At 43.5% G+C, this 23627-nt stretch overlaps 1 protein-coding gene across 3 annotated transcripts in view; it reads right to left on the bottom strand.

Annotated features, from left to right (window-relative positions):
• Window positions 1-23627, bottom strand: part of LOC141050923 (phosphatidylinositol-binding clathrin assembly protein-like) — a 172373-nt gene that overhangs the window by 125130 nt on the left and 23616 nt on the right. For all 3 annotated transcript variants that reach the window (XM_073547625.1, XM_073547627.1, XM_073547626.1), the window contains exon 2: window positions 287-429. In XM_073547625.1, coding sequence (XP_073403726.1) covers window positions 287-429 — 143 coding nt within the window. The remainder of the gene's footprint in view (window positions 1-286; window positions 430-23627) is intronic.

Below are 23627 nucleotides of genomic sequence, written 5' to 3'. Positions count from 1 at the left end.
TGACAGTGGCATTTAACTAGTTAATAGCCGCAGGCGGATCGCGAATCCGCCGGCAGCTATTGCGGCACATGTCAGCTGTTCAAAACAGCTGACATGTCCCGGCTTTGAGGTAGGCTCACCGCCAGAGCCCACATCAAAGCGGGGGTACTGCCATCGGACGTACTTTTCCGTCCGATGGCAGTTAGCGGTTAAAAGTCAACACAGTTACACTGCAATATTTATTACACTATGTAGTGAATTTATTCTTTACTGCAGAGCTATGGCCTTATAAGATATGTAGTCTTACCTCATTACCATACATCATAAGGTGATGTGTTGTGATCAGGGCTTTGAACACTACAACCCAGCTACCATTGGCGGTCCGTTCAAAGAGCGTGTCAGCCAACTGCGGTATGTTAACATTCATTTCATTTGTGCACTGGATAAGATCTGATAAAACACAAAAGTTAGTATGTTACAATGCTTAGTGAAGCATAGGACGATAACACCACATTTCTATCCAATTACAATAGACATTCAATAAACTACAACATCTATAAGCTTATCCGCAATTTCCTTGTAAGAGCAGAGGATCTGAGAAAACAAAAAAAAAAAATACAGATATAAAGCAAGCAGCAATGGTATAATTTTATAATAGGAGCCTTATAAACACATCTCTGAACTTCAGGATTGTGGGAATTCAGATTATTCTACAATTCAATGCCCGAAGCAAGAGCAGACTAGCACCAGCATGCATTTAAAATGCAATACCATAAAAACAAAAATAAATATATTAGGGTTGTCTGCTTTTGAATATTTATTTTTTTTATTTCTGATAAGTTCACCACATTATAGAAGACCACAGCAATCAGCTAAAATCTGTGGTAGAATCTGCATAAACTACTTAATTCGTACTCCCACCACCTGCCACAGGTCCTGTAGATATTAACACGCTGTCTATGTAAAGCACAAACACACCGGGAGCTTCAGAGAGAAACTCTGATGAATGTGTGAGTGTCCTGAAATTGGAATTCCCATGTAATAACAGAAATCATTAATAGCTTTTAATCAATGCTTTTCCAAAGCACGAGTGTTTGTGCAAAGGATTTTTCCTATTTAGATAAAACGACTTTATAGGCTTATGCCTACGAGGCTGATTAAACAGGTCTGGAAAGCCGTGGTCAGACAGAACATCGCGGTCCATACTCTGGACCCTGAATGTCAGATTTGTGAATCTGCCATTACAAACATTGTTAAGAAAGCAAAAACATTGTTTTTCCTAGAAACAACGCAACTCCGGTTCCCTGGCTGGCTGTATCTGGTATTGATGCTCCTCGCTATTTAAAAGAGTTGTTTTCTGCCGCTCAATTCTGAAATTGGGAGCATGCAAGGATGATGGATTATGCTTTGTGTGACAGTCACATTCAGAAAGTTTCTTTTTCATATGTCTTCAATTTACTTGTATTCTGTGCAATCGGGTACAGGCGAGCACACAGCTCAGCTATACCGGCGGGAACCGGAGAGCGCACCGCACAGCTATGCGGACGGGTACAGGTGAACATTGTGTTGCTCTGCCGCTATGGCAGTGTGTACAGGTGTAGTTCATTCTACTATACTAGTGTATACAGGATAGGTGAGTATTGTGCTGCTCTCAGATGCCATACGTGTGCAAACAGGTCACGTGTAAGCAGCTGCCAGTACATTATAATTGCCTTAGGGTATGTTTCCAAGTTCAGTATTTGCTGAAGATAATTAACACAGTCTAGGTATAGGATGCGGTGATTCCGCATATGTTCAATTAACACATGCGGAATCATACCACGCGTACAGAAGGGGGCAGCGCTTTGGATGGAGCTGCATCCAAAGCGCTGCAAATACTGATCGTGGAGACATACCCTTAGATTGTCACTTGAAATAAAGCTAATTGAAAGTTGGCTTCTGGGAAGGAAATAAAAAGTAATTTCCTGTTTGCAGATAAATTGGAATATGTTCCCACAGTCAGTAAAAGCTGCAGGTTGGATGCTGCGTACATCCGCAATGTCCAACCTGCAGAATCCAGCTGTTACAGAATAGTGGATGGGATTTCAAGAAATCCCATGCCCACTATGCGTGCACCGATGCCCGCAGAGAGGGACAATCGGCTGCGTAAATTACCCATTCACTATCACCTATCTTCCTAATCACATGTGTATTAAGTGCAGGAACGCAGCTTACTATGCATGTGTACAAATTTAAATAATGGTGAATTTCGTGACACAGCCAGAAGTACATGACAGAGGAAGTGGAGGAAAGCACAGAGAGAGGTCCCCTCTTTTTCAAAAATTAATTTTAAAACAAAAATAGCGTGGGGTCCCCCTATATTTGTTAACCAGCCAGAGTAAAGCAGACTACTGGGACTGGTATTTCAGGCTGTTATGGATCCAACATCCATGAACCTTACCAGCCTGATAATACTAGGACACAACAGTCTGCTTACCTCAGGCTAGTTTCAGACTAGCGTTCTGGGCGCAGCACAGGGCTGACGCTAAGCCCCGCCCCCTCTAGTCAGTTCCTCCTCTGATCGCATGAGGCTGCATGCGATCATCGTATCCTATATTTAGCGTTGGATACGCTGATCGTGCGCTGGTCTGATTTTGCTGGCACTGCGCCCAGCGCACAAAAACGCGCTGTGTTGCAGTTTTGTTCTCTGGGCGCAGCGCCAGCAAAATCACACCAGCGCACGGTCAGCGTATAAAACGCTAAATATAGGATACGATGATCGCTTGCAGCCTCATGCGATCAGAGGAGGAACTGACCGGAGGGGGCGCGGCCAGGGGTGGGGCTTAGCGGTGGCCCTGCGCCCACAAACGCTAGTGTGAAACTAGCCTTAGATGGATAGCAAAAATAGTGGGATCCCTTAAAAAGAAAAATAGTACGGAGTCCCCCTATTTTTTTGTTAACAAGCCAAGGAAAAAGCAGAAAGCTGTAGCCTTGTATTCTCAGGATGAGGAGGCCTGCAGCCACCCCACAATTGGCGCATTCCAAAGATGCGCATCCGAGGAAGAGCTTTGCAATAATTTCTTTCATATGTGGAAAAACACTGAGGGTAAAAACTGACACTGACCAAATACACTGATGACACGGATCCATAACACTAAGGGTATGTGCACACGATCAGTAATTGCTGCGGGTTTGACTATGCGTACTTATGCAGCACCAAACCCGCAGCAGCCAGCTGTTATGGCATAGTGGATGGGATTTCAAGAAATCCCTTGTCCACCATGTGTCCACCTATGTCTGTGGATCACCAGCGGAGACGAACATGCGGCGATTCTTTCCAGAACGCAGAATGTCAAATTCACCAATAAAATGTATTGGACGCGGTGAATCCACACAGTTCAGTGAACATATGTGGACTCACCTGCGTTCAATAGACGGCAGCTCTTTGGATGGAGCGGACATGCGATGGAACTTCCCTATCATGTGCACCCGGCCTAACAGTGGACAGTTTTTTCTTTTTTTACTTGATAGGCAAAAACAAAGTCACTGATTTCTGAAAGAGGACTCATAGTGCCATGGTGACTTGCATCTTCTTCTTTGTTATTACTGACTTTTTTCTGCATCTTGCGTGTAAGGAATCCGCATCTCTTGCCAGAAAACGCTTGCGGATTTCCTGCGTATTGTAGTGCGTTTTAGGTGTGTGGATTTGTTATGTGGTATTGCATCTGTGAATTTTCTCCCTTGTGTCTCTGAAGGAGAGAGAGAAAGAAAGAAAGAGGGAAAGAAAGAGACACAGATTTTTTATATGCCACAATGGAAAACGCAGCTGCGGACCCACAAAAAGAATGGACATAAAAAAATGCTGCAAATCTGCGTGGATTTTTCCCCAGCATGCGTACAGCAATTCTTCAGTTACAATAGAACAACATTGCAGGTGCACTACACTGCGGATATGGTGCAAATCCACACAGAAAAAAAAACGCGGATCCGGAGATACACCTTGCGCTGCCTTTTTACATGTACAAGCCGCTGCTCCCCACTAGACACATTGTGTTTGCATATTGTAGGTGGTAACATGAAGTCTATGTACGGCCACATGACACAACCACGTCAATAATATGTCCTTGCAGCGTCAGTCACATGAAGACATTTTACATATGAAATGTAATCAGGTGACAAAGGGCAAAGAATAGGGGTGCAAGAACGGAACAAAGTAGTCCGGCATTTTACAGTCCCTAGTATCTCATGATATCAAAATCTGACCACACAATTACTACTCACATGTCATCTTTAGTCCGTGGCAACATTGCAATTCTGGCCATAACAAGTCACGCAGGCAAAGATAGCTCTATGCTACATTACAGATCAGTGCAGGAGAATGATGAAACAAAGCCACCAGCAGAGTACTGCAACTGTGACTAGTAAGTTGGAAACCGTGCATGTCTTGCTTCTTGCTTGTAATGTTTGTAGTCTATTGGGAGCCGCCGCAATGCGAGTACATTCAACTCCATAAAATCGGTGATAAACTAATTTTTGGCCGAATGATCCAGTTCTCAGACAAAAATCACTGGAGCTTTATTGTACAATCAGTGCAAAAGGATATAATAAAAAAATAATTGTGTGATTCAGCACATTGCGAAAAATAAAAAAACTCAAAACATCATAATCGTTAAAAATATTGTGGGTGAGTATTTAAAAATCCCAGCATTTAAACTATTTCTCCATACAATAATCCAAGAAGTCAGAGAAACTTATCCACTTTAAGCTAGGTTGCCAGACTGCACCTCATTGACCAGCAAGGCTTTGTGTACCCGTTCTGGCTGGGACATGTAGTCACAAACTAGATCCTGTGGCATCTATGTACAGATAGAGTCCATTACATCCAAATCCTGCACATTGAGATTCTGGTTTTGGCCTTTATCTTAAGTCATGTAACAAGGCTTGTTAAAGGGTCAACATTGACTTTTAGGATTGCTACTTCCAATAGGTGGCACTAGAGTTCTAGTCCTCTTCCTCTCTGAAGAGACAATTTGCATTTTTCCTAGAGGAGCATTGCGGCTTTAAGTCTCCTCATCTTGGCATGCTTAGCATGTCATTCTCCGGAAGGGGAAACAATACTTCTTGGATATCCAAATCCAATGCACATACTGTATGCTCAGTAGCTAGCTTGTGAGGATATATCTTGTCCAATAGATGTCAATCGAGTCACAAAGGGCACCTTTGTCACGTGGCTCTCCTTCAATACTAATTTGCATTATATGTTAGAACGTCTTTAATACATAATTCAGAAACTAGGATAACTTCTGTGGATAAGCATATTCTCCTGCAGTCCTAATAGGTTCTCATTAAAACATTTAGTGGGACGATTCCTGGACCTGCCCAATCAGCAAAATAAAGGGGCAGTGGAACGTCATTGAACACCTTGTCCTACTGATTGTTTGCCAGGAAGGGCTCAGAACTTTCACTTGCCGCTGTGCCAGGTTTGTACCAGGCAAGTGAAAGGAAATGAGCTGCAATATCAGGCATCACCACTAACAAATGTGCACAGCAGTGCCCAAGTAAAGCTCAAAGTAAGGACAGGCCATATGTTTTCCAGTCACAGAAAAACCTTTTAGGGTATGAGCACACAATCAGGAATATGCAGCGCTTTGGAGGCAGCGCATGTCCGCTGCGTCCAAAACGCTGCTGTCTATTGAACACAGGTAAATCCCCTTGTTTTCACTGAACCATGCAGACTCCCCGGGTCCAATACATTGTACGGGTGAAATTTATCTTGCGGAAGCTCGCATTTCCACAAGATAAATAGACATGCTGTGGTCTGGAGAGACGCGCCACATGTCTGTCTCAGCGAGGGAGACGCGGGTCTCTCTGGACGCATAGTGGACATGGGATTTCTTGAAATCCCATCCACTATACTGTAACATCTGGACACTGGGGGTTGGACGCTGCACATGTTTGCGGCGTCCAACCCTCAGCGATTACTGATTGTCTGCACATACTCTTAATAATTTGGTGTGGTATATTTGCGGCTGTGGATTATTGTAACATTTTTTTTCTGCATTTACTGTTAAAATGATAAAAATATTCTGCTGCCAAGTTTATAAAAAAAAAAAAAAAAAAAAAACAAACAAAAAGCACTAGTTGGAAAAAAAACAGGGATTTTTGCGTATTCACCGTAAAATCCTTTTCGCCGAGCCACTCATTGGGGGCACACAGGACCATGGATGGGTGCTGTGCTGCTGCCATTAGGAGGCTGACCCTAAGTGAACACAAAAAAAAGGTAGCTCCTCCTCTGCAGTATACACCTACCACTGGCTTCTGCCCAAACCAGTTCAGTGACAAAGCAGTAGGAGATCATTACCATCAAATACAGGAACAACATGTCAAACCAAATAAATAATAAATTTTATTTCTATAGCGCCGACATATTCCGCAGCACTTTACATTTCAGAGGGGACTTGAACAGACAATAGACATTACAGCATAACAATAATCACATAGATCATAACAGATACCAAGAGGAATGAGGGCCCTGCTCGCAAGCTTACAGTGTATGAGGAAAAAGGGGAGACACGAAAGGTGGGTGGTAACAATTGCCCTGATTGTTTGGACCAGCCATAATGTTAAGTGTGTAAAAGTACAGACACAGAGGGCTAATGGATGCATAAAGCATATGGGAACATGATGTGGGGAACCTGGTTATGGTAAAAAACTTTTGGCTGTGCCACACAGGGATAGATTAGGTTAATGTGTTGAGGCGGTAGGCCAGTCTGAATAAATGCATTTTCAGGGCACGCTTAAAATTGTGGGGATTGAGGACTAATCGTATTGACCTGGGAAGTGCATTCCAAAGAACTGGCGCAGCACGTGTATAGTCTTGAAGACGGGAGTGGGAGGTTCTGATTATTGAGGATGCTAACCTCAGGTAATCAGCAGAACGGAGGGTGCGGGTAGGATGGTATACTGAAACAAGGGAGGAGATGTAGGGTGGTGCTGAGCCATGAAGAGCTTTGTGGGTGAGGGTAATAAGTTTGTACTGGATTCTGGAGTGGATGGGTAGCCAGTGTAATGACTGGCACAAGGTAGAGGCATCGGTGTAATGATTGGCGAGGAATATGATCCTGGCAGCAGCATTCAAGACAGATTGGAGAGGGGAGAGTTTGGTAAGAGGGAGACCGATAAGAAGGGAGTTACAATAGTCGAGACGAGAATGAATAAGAGAAACAGTCAGTTTTTGCAGAGTCAAAAGTAAGAAAAGGTCGAATTCTAGAAATGTTTTTGAGGTGCAGATAACAAGAGCGAGCCAGTGATCGGATGAGGGGGACAAAGGAAAGCTCGGAGTCAAGTATGACCCCAAGACAGCGGGCATGTTGCTGGGGAGTAATAGTAGAACCACACACGGAAATGGCAATGTCGGGTATAGGTACATTAGTAGCGGGAAGAAACACAAGGAGTTCAGTCTTTGACAGGTTCAGTTTCAGATATATGAAAAATGAGGATGAATGAACTCATGGAGATCAACATCCAACACTGCGGAGACACCATCACATGTTTCTCAACGCAGTGATTCTAGAGCAATGCTCCCATCCCTTATGGGAAATATGCAAAAACATGCAAAACACAAGCCGTGGAGACACCATCACGTGTTTCTCAACGCAATAAGGGATGGGAGCATTGCTCTAGAATCACTGCGTTAACATGTGATGGTGTCTCCGCAGTGTTGGATGTTGATCTCCATGAGTTCATTCATGCTCATTTTTCACAGTCTTTTACTAGGCATTGCTCCTACTAGCCAGTTTCCTACTCCACACTGATGAGGGGCAATACCCCGAAACAGCTGTCTGTGGATGGATTCCATGTTTTGGCATAGGTGGTTTCCTTAATTGGAGACTGCCCTTCCCGTGGTTGTTCCTTCCCGGGGAAAGACCTGGCTAGTCATTGCTTGCGTTGAGAAACACGTGATGGTGTCTCCGCGGCTTGCAGTTTCAGATATAGTGAGGACATGATGTTGGACACAGCGTTTAGACAATTGCCGGTGTTTTCTAGAAAGGCTGGCGTGATGTCAGGAGAAGAAGCGTATAATTGGGTGTCAGCATAGAGATGGTACTGGAAACCAAATCTACTGATTGTTTAACCAATAGGGGCAGTATACAAAGAGAAGAGGAGGGGGCCTAGAACTGATCCTTGAGGAACCCCAACAGTAAGGGGAAGATGAGGAGGAGGAGGAGCCAGTAAAAGATACAGTAAAGGAGCGGTCAGAGAGATAGGAGGAGAACCAGGAGAGAACGTTGTCCTTGAGGCCAATGGAACGGAGCATAGTGAGGAGGAGCTGATGATCCACAGTGTCGAATGCTGCAGAGAGATCCAAGAGAATTAGCATGGAGTAATGACAATTTGATTTAGCTGTTAGTAGATCATTAGAGACTTTAGTGAGGGCAGTTTCAGTAGAGTGTAAAGAGCGGAAACCAAAGAACAAACATAGCCATCAGGCCAACAAGGTGGGTGCTGTGTCCCCCAATGAGTGGCTTGGAGAAAAGGATTTTACAGCCAGTACACAAAAATCCCTGTTCCTCCTTCGCCTCAATGGTGGACATAGGACCACAGGACGTCCTAAAGCAGTCCCTGGGTGGGAAAAACGACAACAGGTTAAACCCCACGTATCAACTGTATAAAGATGCGCTAACGCTGCCTGAAGAATCAGTCTACCCAGAGCCCGCCTGCTGAGGTTTGAGTGTGGACATTGTAGTGTTTCGAAAACATGTGCAAGCTGGACCAGGTCGCAGCTTTAAAAACCTGTTCCGACAATGCCTGGTGCCGAATGGCCCAAGAAGCGCCCACCGACCAAATGGAGTGTGCCTTGATTCCCGCTGGGATAGGCTTGCCTCTGACGCGGTAAGATTCCTGAATAGCTGAGCGAATCCACTTGCTATTGTTGACTTTGAAGCGGCAAGTCCCTTCTTGTGACCCTCAGGGAGCACGAACAGTGCATCTGTCTGACGAAAGGACGCCGTTAATGAGACATACCTTCTCAGAGCGCTCACTAAATCCAAAGTGTGAAGAGCCTTCTCCACACGCTGTACCAGTGCCGGACAAAACGAGGGTAGGGCAATATCCTCATTAAAGGTGAAAGGAGGAAGCAACATTTGGCAAGAAGGGCGGGGACGGCAGGACAGAGCAGTCAACACCAAAACCCACCTGATTGACGTTACTGCGACAAGGGAGGCGACTTTCCATGAAAGGTGCGTTAGCGAGATGTCCTGTAGCGGTTCAAAGGGAAACTCTTGTAGAACACCTAGGACTAAGTTAAAGTCCCAGGCGTCCAAAAGGTGCTTTATAGGGGGGGGGGGGGAACCACGTGGGAGACCCCCTGAATGAAAGCTCTCACCTGAGGCTTGGAAGCGATCCTGCGACGAAACAAGACGGATAAGGCAGAGATCTGCCCTTTGAGGGAACTCAGCGTTCTGTTCTCTACCAACCCCTGGTGAGGGGGAGCGAGAAACGTAGCTCATGGATGCAGAGGTGTCAGAGGGTCCTGGAGACGTGTTGTGGGTCAGTTTTCTAGATGCCTGTGTCCGCTTCAACTGAACGGTCCCTGCAGGCTGACGGTTCCTGTGATGTTGAGGAACCCTCTAAGACAGGCAGATTGATGCCCCTACCCCTGGAGGGACTCTATTGCTTAAGCTAGCGAAGCCATGGACTGCGACAGTGACAAAGCCCACTCAGGGAGACCAAGTACACTGGGATCGGTGGCAGCGGAGGACTCCGGAGCACGTTCAGGGTCACAGGCTTCACATAGCGGAGTGTTCTGTTCCCGCGGCAATGCAGCCTGACAGGTGGTACATGAGGTGAACAACACTGTATGTGTTTTGTTAGCCCTCTTAGATGCTTTAGGGAGAGACACGCAGCACCCGTGCCTAATATGGGACAAAAATGGCTAATGTCCAAATATACAGTATAATGCAGGGAAGTGCTATGGTATATAGCAGGGCTGTGGAGTCGGTAAGCCAAACCTGCAACTCTGACTCCTCAATTTCCCTTCCACCGACTCAGACTCCAACATATATTACTTATATTTAAGTGAAAAATGTATTGTTGTACAATGTGAACATCAGACATTTAATCATTTTTATGATACAATAATCAAGACATTTAGATAGAACATAATATATATTTATTGGAATACAACTTTAGAACACAAAAAACTGTAATAAATTGTAAATATGTAATACACTATGTAATATCGATTACACACACATATATATACACATACATACACACATATACTGTATATATATATATGTGTATATATATATATATATATATATATATATATATATATATATATATATATATACACACACACATACACACACACATATATACTGTATATATCTATATATAGCACTATGTAATAAACTATGTAAGTGGCAAAAAGCAGTTTTCAACAAAAACATACTAAACATTTGTGCAGTCTATGAATTTGTTCTAAGAAATAGAATTGCCTCCATCAGATCCTCCTTCATAGATGACCTAAAATCTGACCTAATAATTTTAAGGCCAGAGAACAACCTCTCTACACTAACTTGGTTGGAGGCAAAGCCGTAACCACATGGGCAACATCTCTAACAATTTCCAAGTATAAAGGAATTGCCTCATGCACAGTCAGTTTTGATGAACCGTTGAATTTTTCTTTTTCTTTGAGAGCAAGTGAAACATTTTGCTGAAATATGGTCAATCTGCTTGCTATAGGAGACAGAGTGAAATCTTTTTCCTTGCAGCAACGCTTTGCCTGCTCCATGTCATCCAAATACTTGTCAAAGTCAAACTCCTCATCTGATGAGGATGAAGATATGGCAGCAGTAGCACTGTCAGGACCCAAGTCCTCTTGCACCTGGCAGTCCTCCTGTAGGCCACTCATCCTAACTGCTACCTCAGTCAGAGCTTCTTTTCCTTTAGTAAGCTGTTGATCATCAAGCAATATACGATGACTTGGGTCCACAAAAACAGCTTTCAGAAAAATTTTATTTTCCAATAGCTGTGTCTCTCTCCGTTTCATTGAAGCAGAAATGCCATCTGCGATTAAATCTCCTCTTTGGGACAGGCAAAATAGCAAGTTCTTCCACTCCCTTATGAAAATGCCAGGAGTTACATCTTCAGCTTGTAATTTTTTAGTCACGGTAAATAGGTGATTAAGCAGTTCCTTCAATTCAGCCACCTGTGTCCATTGACCTTCATTTAGGGTTACCTGAGGGATCATATCTATAAGAAACGGTTTTAGCCAGGATCAAAACTAGGGGGGCAGAACCTCATACTGTTCCGCAGAATCTCATACTGCACACCTCAGCTGCTGTAGAACCTTATACTGCACACCCCTACACTTGAAAATAAAGCCTGCACCTTAAGATGTGGTGAATGCAGTCTATTTATTCCAACTATCAATTGATGTTGATGTGTTACTGAAGACGAGCAATGCCTGTCCTGGGCGTCCTTTTGGGCAGCTATGAGGTGTATCTGACTGGTGCTAAAAAAAAAAGGAGTGTTAGTCTGTGTGCTACCCAGCTTTCATTCTTTTTGGTACAGAAAAGATATGGATAGACAGATATGGATAAATGGATGGATAGATAGAGCAGATTTCTAATCTGCTTTTGCTATTGAAAACATTATCTATGAGCTCAAAAACCTTTCAGGTGATGCGGTTTTTTAAAAATCTGATCTGCTTTTGCAGCTGAAAAACGTATCCTCAAAAAACGCAGCAAAAACGCTGTGTGAATGTAGCCTTAGATCAGGAATAGAACAGCCATTTATAGGACATTTCTTAACTTTCCCAAATTCCTATGAAAAAATATTCAGCACATTCTGCATTGAACTACGGTACCCAATTTATTATATATTTTAGGAGTCGGTCCATTTTATACCGACTCCGACCCCACCAAAATGAGCTCCGACTCCACAGCCCTGGTATATAGTAGTGCTGCTCTTAAGGCAGCGCAGCTCTGCAGAACAAGCAGACCAGAGGATATGGGAGCGCAGTTCTGTATAAAAGGGCCTGTAGGTTTGAGGCAGTGCAGCTCTTACCCCAGCCAGGTCCTGTGATTGGCCCTCTTGGGGTTGCAGTCTTGCTGTCAAGGAACCGCTTGGATGTCTGGATGCTATAAGGGGAGCCTGGAAGGCCCCACTAAAGATGGCCGCCAGGATCTGGGAAGGCACTCTCGCACCGAGTGGGAAGTGCCAAGCAGGTGAGCAGGGCCGTCGGCGCGACGCGCGCTTATGGGTGGAGCTACCGGCTTGCAGCCTAGAACAGGCTGAAGCCGGGGACTAAATTTCCGGCGCCGGTCAGGAGAAGTACTAAGGAGCCGCGACGCGTGCTGCAGGATCACTCCCAGCCCCCCCATCCGACCCATATACTCTCCACCGGAGCAGAAGTGCAGCGGAACAAGAAAAAACGCAGAGCTACCACTCTGCCTGCAGGTCAGAGGCTGCAGAGTGGATGGTGCAGGCACCCTCAATCCATCCTCCTTTTATCGGGGAGGAGAGGGACCGTCGGCAGCCTTCCATTACCGCTGTTTTATCAGCGGTGATGCAGTGGGGGGCCGCATGGACGCCAGCAGTGCCTCTGTACATCCAAGGGGTTCACTCCCCTAGGATGGGACAGGGCTGTTGTTCGGCTGAAGCCTGGCTTCAGAAGGGGTTACATGTAGGCGACACTTTGTGTTTCTGTCTGTTGCTGGGTTGGTTAGATCGGCGCCCTGAAGGGAACCGTCGCCCCTCAAATAAAGCTAAGGCATGGCTATCAACGGTGCAGAAGGGGGTACGTGGAGGCGACACTCCACGCTCCCGCCTGTTGGTTTGGGGAGATCAGGTCCTTGAAAGGATCCATCGTCCCTGTAATTCTTAGGGAAACAAAATAGAATAAAATAAAAAAAATTATAGTCTGAAGACCAGACCCATATGCCTCCTACGGACACTAAGCATGAACTGGTTCGGGATGGAGCCAATTGTAGGTGTATACTGCAGAGGAGGAGCTAACTTTTTTTGTATTCACTTAGTGTCAGCCTCCTAGTGGCAGCAGCATACACACCTGTGTCCCCCAATGAGGCGAAGGAGAAAAATCCAATGTAAAAATTCATCATACATTGCTCCTCTACCTGTGATCCTCTTGTCTTTCTACTGTAGATCACAGAAGTGACTTTATAAAGCTATAGTCTGTGCCTTCCAATTTGTCAGAACTGCAATGGCACGATGATAGCGATCTGTTCACTGGAACACCACAATCATGATCTGGACAAAACCTTATATCGTAACATAGTTATTAAGGTTGAAGGAAGACTTTAAGTCCATCTAGTTCAAAGTGTCTGAATACTTATGACCATGTGAAATTTCAGTTTTTCTTTTTCAATAAATTTGCAAAAATTTCTACATTTCTGGTGTCAGTCAAGATGGGGTGCAGAGTGTTCGTTGATGAGAAAAAAAGATCAACTTTTTTGAATTTACTAAATGGCTGCAATGTTACAAAGAGTGAAAAACTTAGAGCGGTCTGAATACTAATTATATATATATATACACACTCACTGGCCACTTTATTAGGTACACCTGTCCAACTGTGTGTTAAGACTTAATTTCTAATCAGCCAATCACATGGCGGCAACTCAGTGCATTTAGGCATGTAGACATGGTCAAGACAATCTCCTGCAGTTCAAACCGAGCATCAGTATGGGGAAGAAAGGTGATTTGAGTGCCTTTGAACGTGGCATGATTGTTGGTGCCAGAAGGGCTGGTCTGAGAATTTCAGAAACTGCTGATCTACTGGGATTTTCACGCACAACCATCTCTAGGGTTTACAGAGAATGGTCCGAAAAAGAAAAAAAATCCAGTGAGCGGCAGTTCTGTGGCCGGAAATGCCATGTTGATGCCAGAGGTCAGAGGAGAATGGGCAGACTGGTTCGAGCTGATAGAAAGGCAACAGTGACTCAAATTGCCACCCGTTACAACCAAGGTAGGCAGAAGAGCATCTCTGAACACACAGTGCGTCGAACTTTGAGGCAGATGGGCTACAGCAGCAGAAGACCACACTGGGTACCACTCCTCTCAGCTAAGAACAGGAAACTGAGGCTAAAATTTGCACAAGCTCATCGAAATTGGACAGTAGAAGATTGGAAAAACGTTGCCTGGTCTGATGAGTCTCGATTTCTGCTGCGACATTCGGATGGTAGGGTCAGAATTTGGCGTAAACAACATGAAAGCATGGATCCATCCTGCCTTGTATCAATGGTTCAGGCTGGTGGTGGTGGTGTCATGGTGTGGGGAATTTTTTCTGGGCACTCTTTGGGCCCCTTGGTACCAATTGAGCATCGTTGCAACGCCACAGCCTACCTGAGTATTGTTGCTGACCATGTCCATCCCTTTATGACCACAATGTACCCAACATCTGATGGCTACTTTCAGCAGGATAATGCGCCATGTCATAAAGCTCGAATCATCTCAGATTGGTTTCTTGAACATGACAATGAGTTTACTGTACTCAAATGGCCTCCTCAGTCACCAGATCCCAATCCAATAGAGCATCTTTGGGATGTGGTGGAACGGGAGATTCGCATCAGGGATGTGCAGCCGACAAATCTGCGCCAACTGTGTGATGCCATCATGTCAATATGGTCCAAAATCTCTGAGGAATGCTTCCAGCACCTTGTTGAATCTCTGCCACGAAGAATTGAGGCAGTTCTGAAGGCAAAAGGGGGTCCAACCCCTTACTAGCATGGTGTACCTAATAAAGTGGCCAGTGAGTGTATGTGTATATAGATAGATAGATAGATAGATAGAGAGAGAGAGAGATATCTATACACACACTCTACCATTCAAAAGTTTAGGGTCACTTAGAAATTTCCTTATTTTTTAAAGAAAAGCACCAGTTTCTTCCAATGAACCTAACATTAAATGGTTCAGAAATACACTCTATACATTGTTAATGTGGTAAATGACTATTCTAGCTGCGAAAGTCTGGTTTGTAATGCAATATCATCATAGGTGTATAGAGGCCCATTTCCAACAATCATCGCTCCAGTGTTCTTATGGTACTTTGTGTTTGCTATCTGTATAAGATAGCTAATGGATGGTTAGAATACCCTTGAAAACCCTTGTGCAAGTATGTTAGCACAGCTGAAACAGTTTGGCTGATTAGAGAAGCTATAAACCTGACCTTCCTTTGAGCTAGTTGAGAATCTGGAGCATTACATTTGTTGGTTCCATTAAAGGGAATCTGTCACCCATTATTAGCCCTATCAGCTGCGCCCACCGCCATCAGGGGTGGGCGCAGCTGTTGAGGGCAGAGCAGAGTCCTGCAGTGCGCAGGACCTCTGCAGGACTCTGCCCTCAACAGGGAAGAGCAGCAGTGTGCCTGCGCCGGAGTCGCGACGGGAAGCCAAGAGGACGTCACCGCTACAAGATGGGAGGCGCCGGATCGGACCGCGACACCCATCGGACCAAGACTGGACCCGGACCGCCCCTGGGTGAGTATAATATAACTCATTTTTCTCATCTTTCAGGTTATATCGGGGGCTTATCTACAGCTGATAATTTTTGTGTTTATTTGTGAAAAAAACCGAAATTTGGAGAAACTTTGAAAATTTCACAATTTTCAAATTTTGAATTTTTCATCTGTTAAACCAGAGTTATGTGATACAAAATAGTTAATACATAACATTTCCCACATGTCTACTTTACATCAGCACAAAATTTTTTTTTTTGTTAGGAAGTTATAAGGGTTAAAAGTTGACCAGCGATTTCTCGTTTTTACAACAAAATTTACAAAACCATTTTTTTTTTTAGGGAACATCTCACATTTGAAATTACTTTGAGGGGTCTATATGGCAGAAAATACCCAAAAGTGACAATATTCTAAAAACTGCACCCCTCAAGCTACTCAAAACTACATTCAAGAAGATTAACCCTTCAGGTGCTTCACAGGAACAAAAGCAACGTGGAAGGAAAAAATTTTTAATTTTTCCAACAAAAATTTTATTTTAGCATCAATTTTTTCATTGTCACATGGGTAATAGGATAAAATGGATTCTAAAATTTGTTGGGCAATTTCTCCTGAGTACACCGATACCTCATATGTGGTCATAAACCACTGTTTGGGCGCACGGCAGGGCTCAGAAGGGAAGGAGCGCCATTTGACTTTTTGAATGGAAAATTAGCTCCAATCGTTAGCGGACACCATGTCGTGTTTGGAGAGCCCCTGTGTGCCTAAACTTTGGAGCTCCTCAAGAAATGACCCCATTTTGGAAACTAGACGCCTGTTGTGAATTTGCTTTCTGGCCTCCCTCTGGTTATTACTGAAGGTAGTGGAGCTGGTCAGATTGACAGAGGGGTTGCGAGTTCTCTTTCTGGGCTCCCTCTGGTGGTTACTGGAGGTAATGGAGCTGATCTGATTGATAGAGGCTTGCCACCTGATAATGAAGATGACGATTGGAAAATCTGGCGTTTCAGATTGGGATTTAAGACAGCCGACTCCCTCCATCCCAGCTGGTGATTTTCTTCCTGTGCCTCCTGAGGTCTGATGTCTCCAGCTCTGTCCCTGCATGTTCAGCTAAGTGGTTGATTTGCAATTCTGTTTGCATTTGATCTGGTTTTGACTGTTTTGTGTGGGTCAGCCAGCTCCGGCTGGGGCTGTCCTGAATCACCGCCCATATGTTACTGCTTGTGCCAGTTTGTTTTGTCCCCTGTTAGATTGGTATATTCTGAAAGCAGAGCAAAAAGAGACCAGAGTGCTGATATAGTAGGGGGCGAAGTCGGCGACTTCAGTGTTTTTGTGCATCAGACGTGTTGGACTTTTTGCAGGGTTTTTTGCGTGATTGCAGACAGTGTCTTTCCTTTCCTGTCCTGTCTAGTCAGTGTGGGCCCCATCATTTGCTCAAGACTGTTTTCCTTCCTGCGTTTGTGTTTTCATCTTGTCTCACCGACAATATATGTTTGGGGGCCATTTATTCCTTTGGGGTCTGCTCTGGGGCAGTTTAGATTTCCCCTTTCTTGCTTTAGGCTTAGTTAGCTCTCCGGCTGTGCCGAGGCGTCTAGGGCATCGTAGGTACGTTCCACGGCTACTGCTAGTTGTGAGGATAGGATCAGGGGTCAGCAATCCGTTTAGTTACCAACCTCTTTGGTTTTCTGTGGCTTAGCCTGGGCCTGCTCTCCTCCTCGGTGACACATTCATAACAGAATCACCAGCCTAACTGTAGACTCTAGGGAACTCTAAAGAAGGAAAGAATTTAAAAAAAAAAAGTGTCAGAATTTTTTTCATATATTTTTCTCTTTTTTCTGGGGCTGCAGGAGGAGATATTTTTTTTCTCTCTAAATGGAGACTAAGCAATTGTCTGATCGTGTTGAGCAGCTCGCTGCTGAAGTGCGGGGAATTTCTGCCTATTTCGCTCAATCATCTGCTGTTGAACCAAAAATCCCTACTCCTGATGTGTTTTCTGGGGATCGGTCTAAATTTTTGAATTTTAAGAATAAAAAAATCCCATCAGACCCAACTATACCATTTTTAAACAAACTTAATGTGCTAGCCCTCTGGGGCAAATCTTCAGGCATCCTGAACAAAAAGGAATTTCAATTTATTAATAACAAAACGCCTTCAATAGCAGTATTTTATCATATTCCTAAAATTCATAAAAACACAGACAATCCACCGGGAAGGCCCATCATATCCGGCATCAATTGTCTAACTGCTAATTTATCTAAGTATGTGGATACACATCTCCAGAAGTGCATGACTTTGCTACCAGCATACCTGAAAGCTATGACTCACACCTTGAAAGTTCTGGAAACCCTTAAAGGGAATCTGTCACCCTTTTTTTGGCCTTTCAGCTGCCGGCATAGACATTGGGGGCTCATCTACAGCATTCTGTAATGCTGTAGATAAGCCCCCGATGTAACCTGAAAGAGAAGGAAAACTCGTTATATTATACTCACCGAGGTGGGCGGTCCGGTCCGATGGGTGTCACCGTCCGGTCCGGTGCCTCCCTTCTTCATGCAATGATGTCCTCTTCTCCCGTCCTGTAATGGCTCCGGCTCAGGTGCATTGCTCTGCCCTGTTGAGGGCAGAGCAGAATTCTGCAGTGCGCGGGCGCCAGACCTCTCCCGACGCCTGCGCACTGCAGGACTCTGCTCTGCCCTCAACAGGGCAGAGCAGTGCGCTTGCGCCGGAGCCATTACAGGACGGGAGAAGAGGACGTCATTGCATGAAGAAGGGAGGCACCGGACCGGACGGTGACACCCATCGGACCGGACCGCCCACCTCAGTGAGTATAATATAACGAGTTTTCCTTCTCTTTCAGGTTACATCGGGGGCTTATCTACAGCATTACAGAATGCTGTAGATAAGCCCCCGATGTCTATGCCGGCAGCTGAAAGGCCAAAAAAAGAGTGACAGATTCCCTTTAAGTGGAATGGCACTTATATTTTGGCGACTTTGGATATAAAATCATTATACACGGTCACTGACCCCTCTAAAGGTCAAGAGGCAGCTAAATTCTTTCTTGACGCCTTGAATAAATATAAACCATCCCAGATCCAATTCATCATAGACAGTATTGAATTTATTATGAAACACAATTATTTCAACACATCTATATTCAAACCCACGGGACCGCGATGGGTACACGATTTGCGCCCAGTTTTGCAAATCTGTATGTGGGAAAGTGGGAGCATGAAAACATCTATATCAACGGCACCTTACGTAAAAATCTAAAACTATGGTGCCGCTTTATAGATTATGTTTTGTTCGTCTGGGATGGTCCACTATCTAAATTTGCACTCATTTACCTCTAGTCTCAATACCTTTGGTCTTAAGTTCACTCCTACTGTCAGCAGGTCGAATGTGAATTTTCTGGATCCAACCATTGATGTAGAACAAGAGAAAATAATTACCAAGAGTTATCGTAAAGATGTAGACTCAGTTACATCCACATCAATAGCTGCCATCTACCTGCATGGCTAGTGAACATTCCAAAGAGCCAGTACATGAGAATCAGACGGAACTGCTCCAATATCAATAACTATCAAATTGAAACGCAATATTTGACTGAACAATTTGCAGCTAAAGGGTATAATTCAGAGTCACTAAACAAAACAAAACTAGGAGGTACAAACCATATCAAGATCCTCTTTAATCCATAAATTTCCTAAAGAAAATACTACTAGGCTTAGAATTAGGATTAGGGTTGGAATTACGGTTAGGGTTGGGGTTAGGCTTGTGGTTAAGGTTAGAGTTGGAATTAGGGTTACAGGTGTGTTGGGGTTAGGGTTGTGGTTAGAGTTATGATTAGGGTTGGGATTAGGGTTAGAAGTGTGTTGGGGTTAGGGTTGGAGATAGAATTGAGGGGTTTCCACTGTTTAGGCACATCATGGGGTCTCCAAACGCGGCATGGCGCCACCATTTATTCCAGCCAATTTTGCATTCAAAAAAGTAAAACAGTGCTCCCTCTAATTCAAGCCCCGACGTGCGCCCAAACAGTGGTTTACCCCCACATATGGGCTATCAGCTCACTCAGGAAAAATTGCACAACAAATTTGGGGGTCTAATTTCTCCTGGTACCCTTGGCAAAATAAAAAAATTGGGGGCTAAATAATTATTTTTGTGGAAAAAAAATTATTTTTTATTTTCACGGCTCTGCGTTATAAACTTCTGTGAAGCACTTGGAGGTTCAAAGTGCTCACCACACATCTATATTAGTTCCTTGGGTGGTCTAGTTTCCAAAATGGGGTCACTTGTGGGGTGTTTCCACTGTTTAGGTACATCAGGGGCTCTGCAAACGTAACATGACACCCACGACCATTCCATCAAGTCGGAATTTCAAAACATCACTACTTCCCTTCCGAGCCTTAACGTGTGCCCAAACAGTGGTCCCCTCCCACATATGGGGTACCAGCGTACTCAGGAAAAACTGGACAAAAACTTTTGGGGTCCAAATTTATCCTGTTACTCTTGTGAAAATAAAAAATAGTGGGCTAAAAATCATTTTTTGAGGAAAAAAAAATATTTTTATTTTCACGGCTCTGCGTTATAAACTTCTGTGAAGCACCTGGGGGTTCAACGTGCTCATTATGCATCTAGATAAGCTCCTTAGGGGGTCTAGTTTCCAAAATGGGGTCATTTGTGGGGGAGCTCCAACGTTTAGGCACACGGGCTCTCCAAACACAACATGGTGTCCGCTAACGATTGGAGCTAATTTTCCATTCAAAAAGTCAAATGACGCTCCTTCCCTTCTGAGCCCTGCCGTACGCCCAAACAGTGGTTCCCCGCCACATATGGGGTACCAGCATACTCAGGACAAACTGGACAGCAACTTTTGGGGTCCAATTTATCCTGTTACCATTGTGAAAATAAATAGTGGGCTAAAAAATCATTTTTGAGCAAAAAAAAAATTGATTTTTTATTTTCACTGCTCTGCGTTATAAACTTCGGTGAAGCACTTCGGGGTTCAAACTGCTCACCACACATCTAGATAAGTTCCTTGGAGGGTCTAATTTCCAAAATGGGGTCACTTGTGGGGGAGCTCCAATGTTTAGGCGCACAGTAGTTCTCTAAACGCGACATGGCAACCACTAAATATTCCAGCATATTTTCCATTCAAAAAGTCAAAATGGCGCTCCTTCCCTTCTGAGCCCTGCCGTGCGCCCAAACGGTGGTTTATGACCACATATGAGGTATCGGTGTACTCAGGAGAAAGTGCCCAACAAAATTTAGGAACCAATTTATCCTATTACCCATGTGAAAATGAAACAAAATGATGCTAAAAGAAAATTTATGTTGGAAAAATTAAAATGTCCATTTTTTCCCTCCACGTTGCTTTCGTTCCTGTGAAGCACCTGAAGGGTTAATAATCTTCTTGAATGTAGTTTTGAGTAGCTTGAGGGGTGCAGTTTTTAGAATTGTGTCACTATTGGGTATTTTCTGCCATATAGACCCCTCAAAGTGACTTTTAATGTAAGGTGGTCCCTAAAAAAAATGGTTTTGTAAATTTTGTTGTAAAAATGAGAAATCGCTGGTCAACTTTTAACCCTTACAACTTCCTAACAAAAAAAATGTTGTTTCCAAAATTGTGCTGATGTAAAGTAGATATGTGGGAAATGTTATTCATTAACTATTGTGTCAGATACAGTTGTGTCCAAAAGTATAGACACCCCTGCAATTCTGTCAGATAATACTCAGTTTCTTCCTGAAAATGATTGCCAACACAAATTCTTTGGTATTATCTTCATTTAATTTGTCTTAAATGAAAAATACACAAGAGAATGAAGCAAAAAGCAAAACATTGATCATTTCACACAAAACTCCAAAAATGGGCTAGACAAAAGTATTGGCACCCTCAGCCTAATACTTGGTTGCACAACCTTTAGCCAAAATAACTGCGACCAACCGCTTCCGGTAACCATCAATGAGTTTCTTACAATGCTCTGCTGGAATTTTAGACCATTCTTCTTTGGGAAACAGCTCCAGGTCCCTGATATTTGAAGGGTGCCTTCTCCAAACTGACATTTTTAGATCTCTCCACAGGTGTTCTATGGGATTCAGGTCTGGACTCATTGCTGGCCACCTTAGAAGTCTCCAGTGCTTTCTCTCAAACCATTTTCTAGTGCTTTTTGAAGTGTGTTTTGGGTCATTGTCCTGCTGGAAGACCCATGACCTCTGAGGGAGACCCAGCTTTCTCACACTGGGCCCTACATTATGCTTCAAAATTTGTTGGTAGTCTTCAGACTTCATAATGCCATGCACACGGTCAAGCAGTCCAGTGCCAGAGGCAGCAAAGCAACCCCAAAACATCAGGGAACCTCTGCCATTTTTGACTGTAGGGACCGTGCTCTTTTCTTTGAATGCCTCTTTTTTTCTACTGTAAACTCTATGTTGATGCCTTTGCCCAAAAAGCTCTACTTTTGTCTCATCTGACCAGACATTCTTCCAAAACGTTTTAGGCTTTTTCAGGTAAGTTTTGGCAAACTCCAGCCTGGCTTTTTTATGTCTCGGGGTAAGAAGTGGGGTCTTCCTGGGTCTCCTACCATACAGTCCCTTTTCATTCAGACGCCGACTTATAGTACGGGTTGACACTGTTGTACCCTCAGACTGCAGGGCAGCTTGAACTTGTTTGGATGTTAGTCGAGGTTCTTTATCCAACATCCGCACAATCTTGCGTTGAAATCTCTTGTCAATTTTTCTTTTCCGTCCACATCTAGGGAGGTTAGCCACAGTGCCATGGGCTTTAAACTTCTTGATGACACTGCGCAAGGTAGACACAGGAACATTCAGGTCTTTGGAGATGGACTTGTAGCCTTGAGATTGCTCATGCTTCCTCACAATTTGGTTTCTCAAGTCCTCAGACAGTTCTTTGGTCTTCTTTCTTTTCTCCATGCTCAATGCGGTACACACAAGGACACAGGACAGAGATTGAGTCAACTTTAATGCATGTCAACTGGCTGCAAGTGTGATTTAGTTATTGCCAACACCTGTTAGGTGCCACAGGTAAGTTACAGGTGCTATTAATTACACAAATTAGAGAAGCATCACATGATTTTTCGAACAGTGCCAATACTTTTGTCCACCCTCTTATGCTTGGTGTGGAATTATATCCAATTTGGCTTTAGGACAATTTTTTTTGTGTTTTTTCATTTAAGACAAATTAAATGAAGATAAGAATACCAAAGAATTTGTGTTTGCAATCATTTTCAGGAAGAAACTGAGTATTACCTGCCAGAATTGCAGGGGTGTCAATACTTTTGGCCACAACTGTAACTCTCTGGTTTAACAGAATAAAAATTCAAAATTTGAAAATTGCGAAATTTAAAACATTTTCTCCAAATTTCCGTTTTTTTCACAAATAAATGCAAAAATTATCGACCTAAATTTACCACTAACATGAAGCCCAATATGTCACGAAAAAACAATCTCAGAATCGCTAGGATACGTTGAAGCGTTCCTGAGTTATTACCTCATAAAGGGACACTGGTCACAAATGCAAAAAATGGCCAAGTCATTAAGGTCAAAATAGGCTGGGTCATGAAGGGGTTAAAGGGCTTATTTACTTTCATTTTTTAAAGGATTTTTTACTATGGAATTCAAGACATTTGAGCTCCTTTTCGACTTTTAACGGTACTTCGTTTTTCCTCGAGCCATCGTATTGTATCTACACTGCATTTTAAAAGTCGGGTAATTGCACTCTGTTCCCGAACCAAGCGGGGCATTATTATGCCTATACCATAAAATGGTTTTCATTCATTTAATTATTTTTCTGGCTCACCACAATACGTGTTTTAAAAAAAAATTCATTTTAAAAATTCATCTTTTTATGTATCTGTTACACGCAGTCAATTTTCTTTTTTAAGAAGGGTTTCTAATAAAAGTTCGGTTTTATGTTTCCATAAAAAAATCCTCTTAGGTAGGAGAGTTCTTGCCAATTTATGAATGTAGAAGCTTTTTGCATTTTTTCTTTCCCCCCCCCCTCACATTTTTTTTTTTTTTTTCCCCACTCTTTCAGCTCATTTGGGCATACTAATTGCCGTATACTAAACAGCCTATGGAGGCATGTTACATGTAAAGATAACTAGAAAGATGCCTGAAAAGTTATTTTTTAGTGATTTTTTCTAATTAAAACTCCTGGATAAAGAAGGGTTAATTCGTGTTT

This window comes from Dendrobates tinctorius, unplaced genomic scaffold (assembly GCF_039654945.1).
Source record: "Dendrobates tinctorius isolate UK_male_01 unplaced genomic scaffold, ASM3965494v1 ptg000154l, whole genome shotgun sequence".
NCBI lineage: Eukaryota > Metazoa > Chordata > Amphibia > Anura > Dendrobatidae > Dendrobates > Dendrobates tinctorius.
This window is presented reverse-complemented; position numbering and strand designations above follow the sequence as displayed.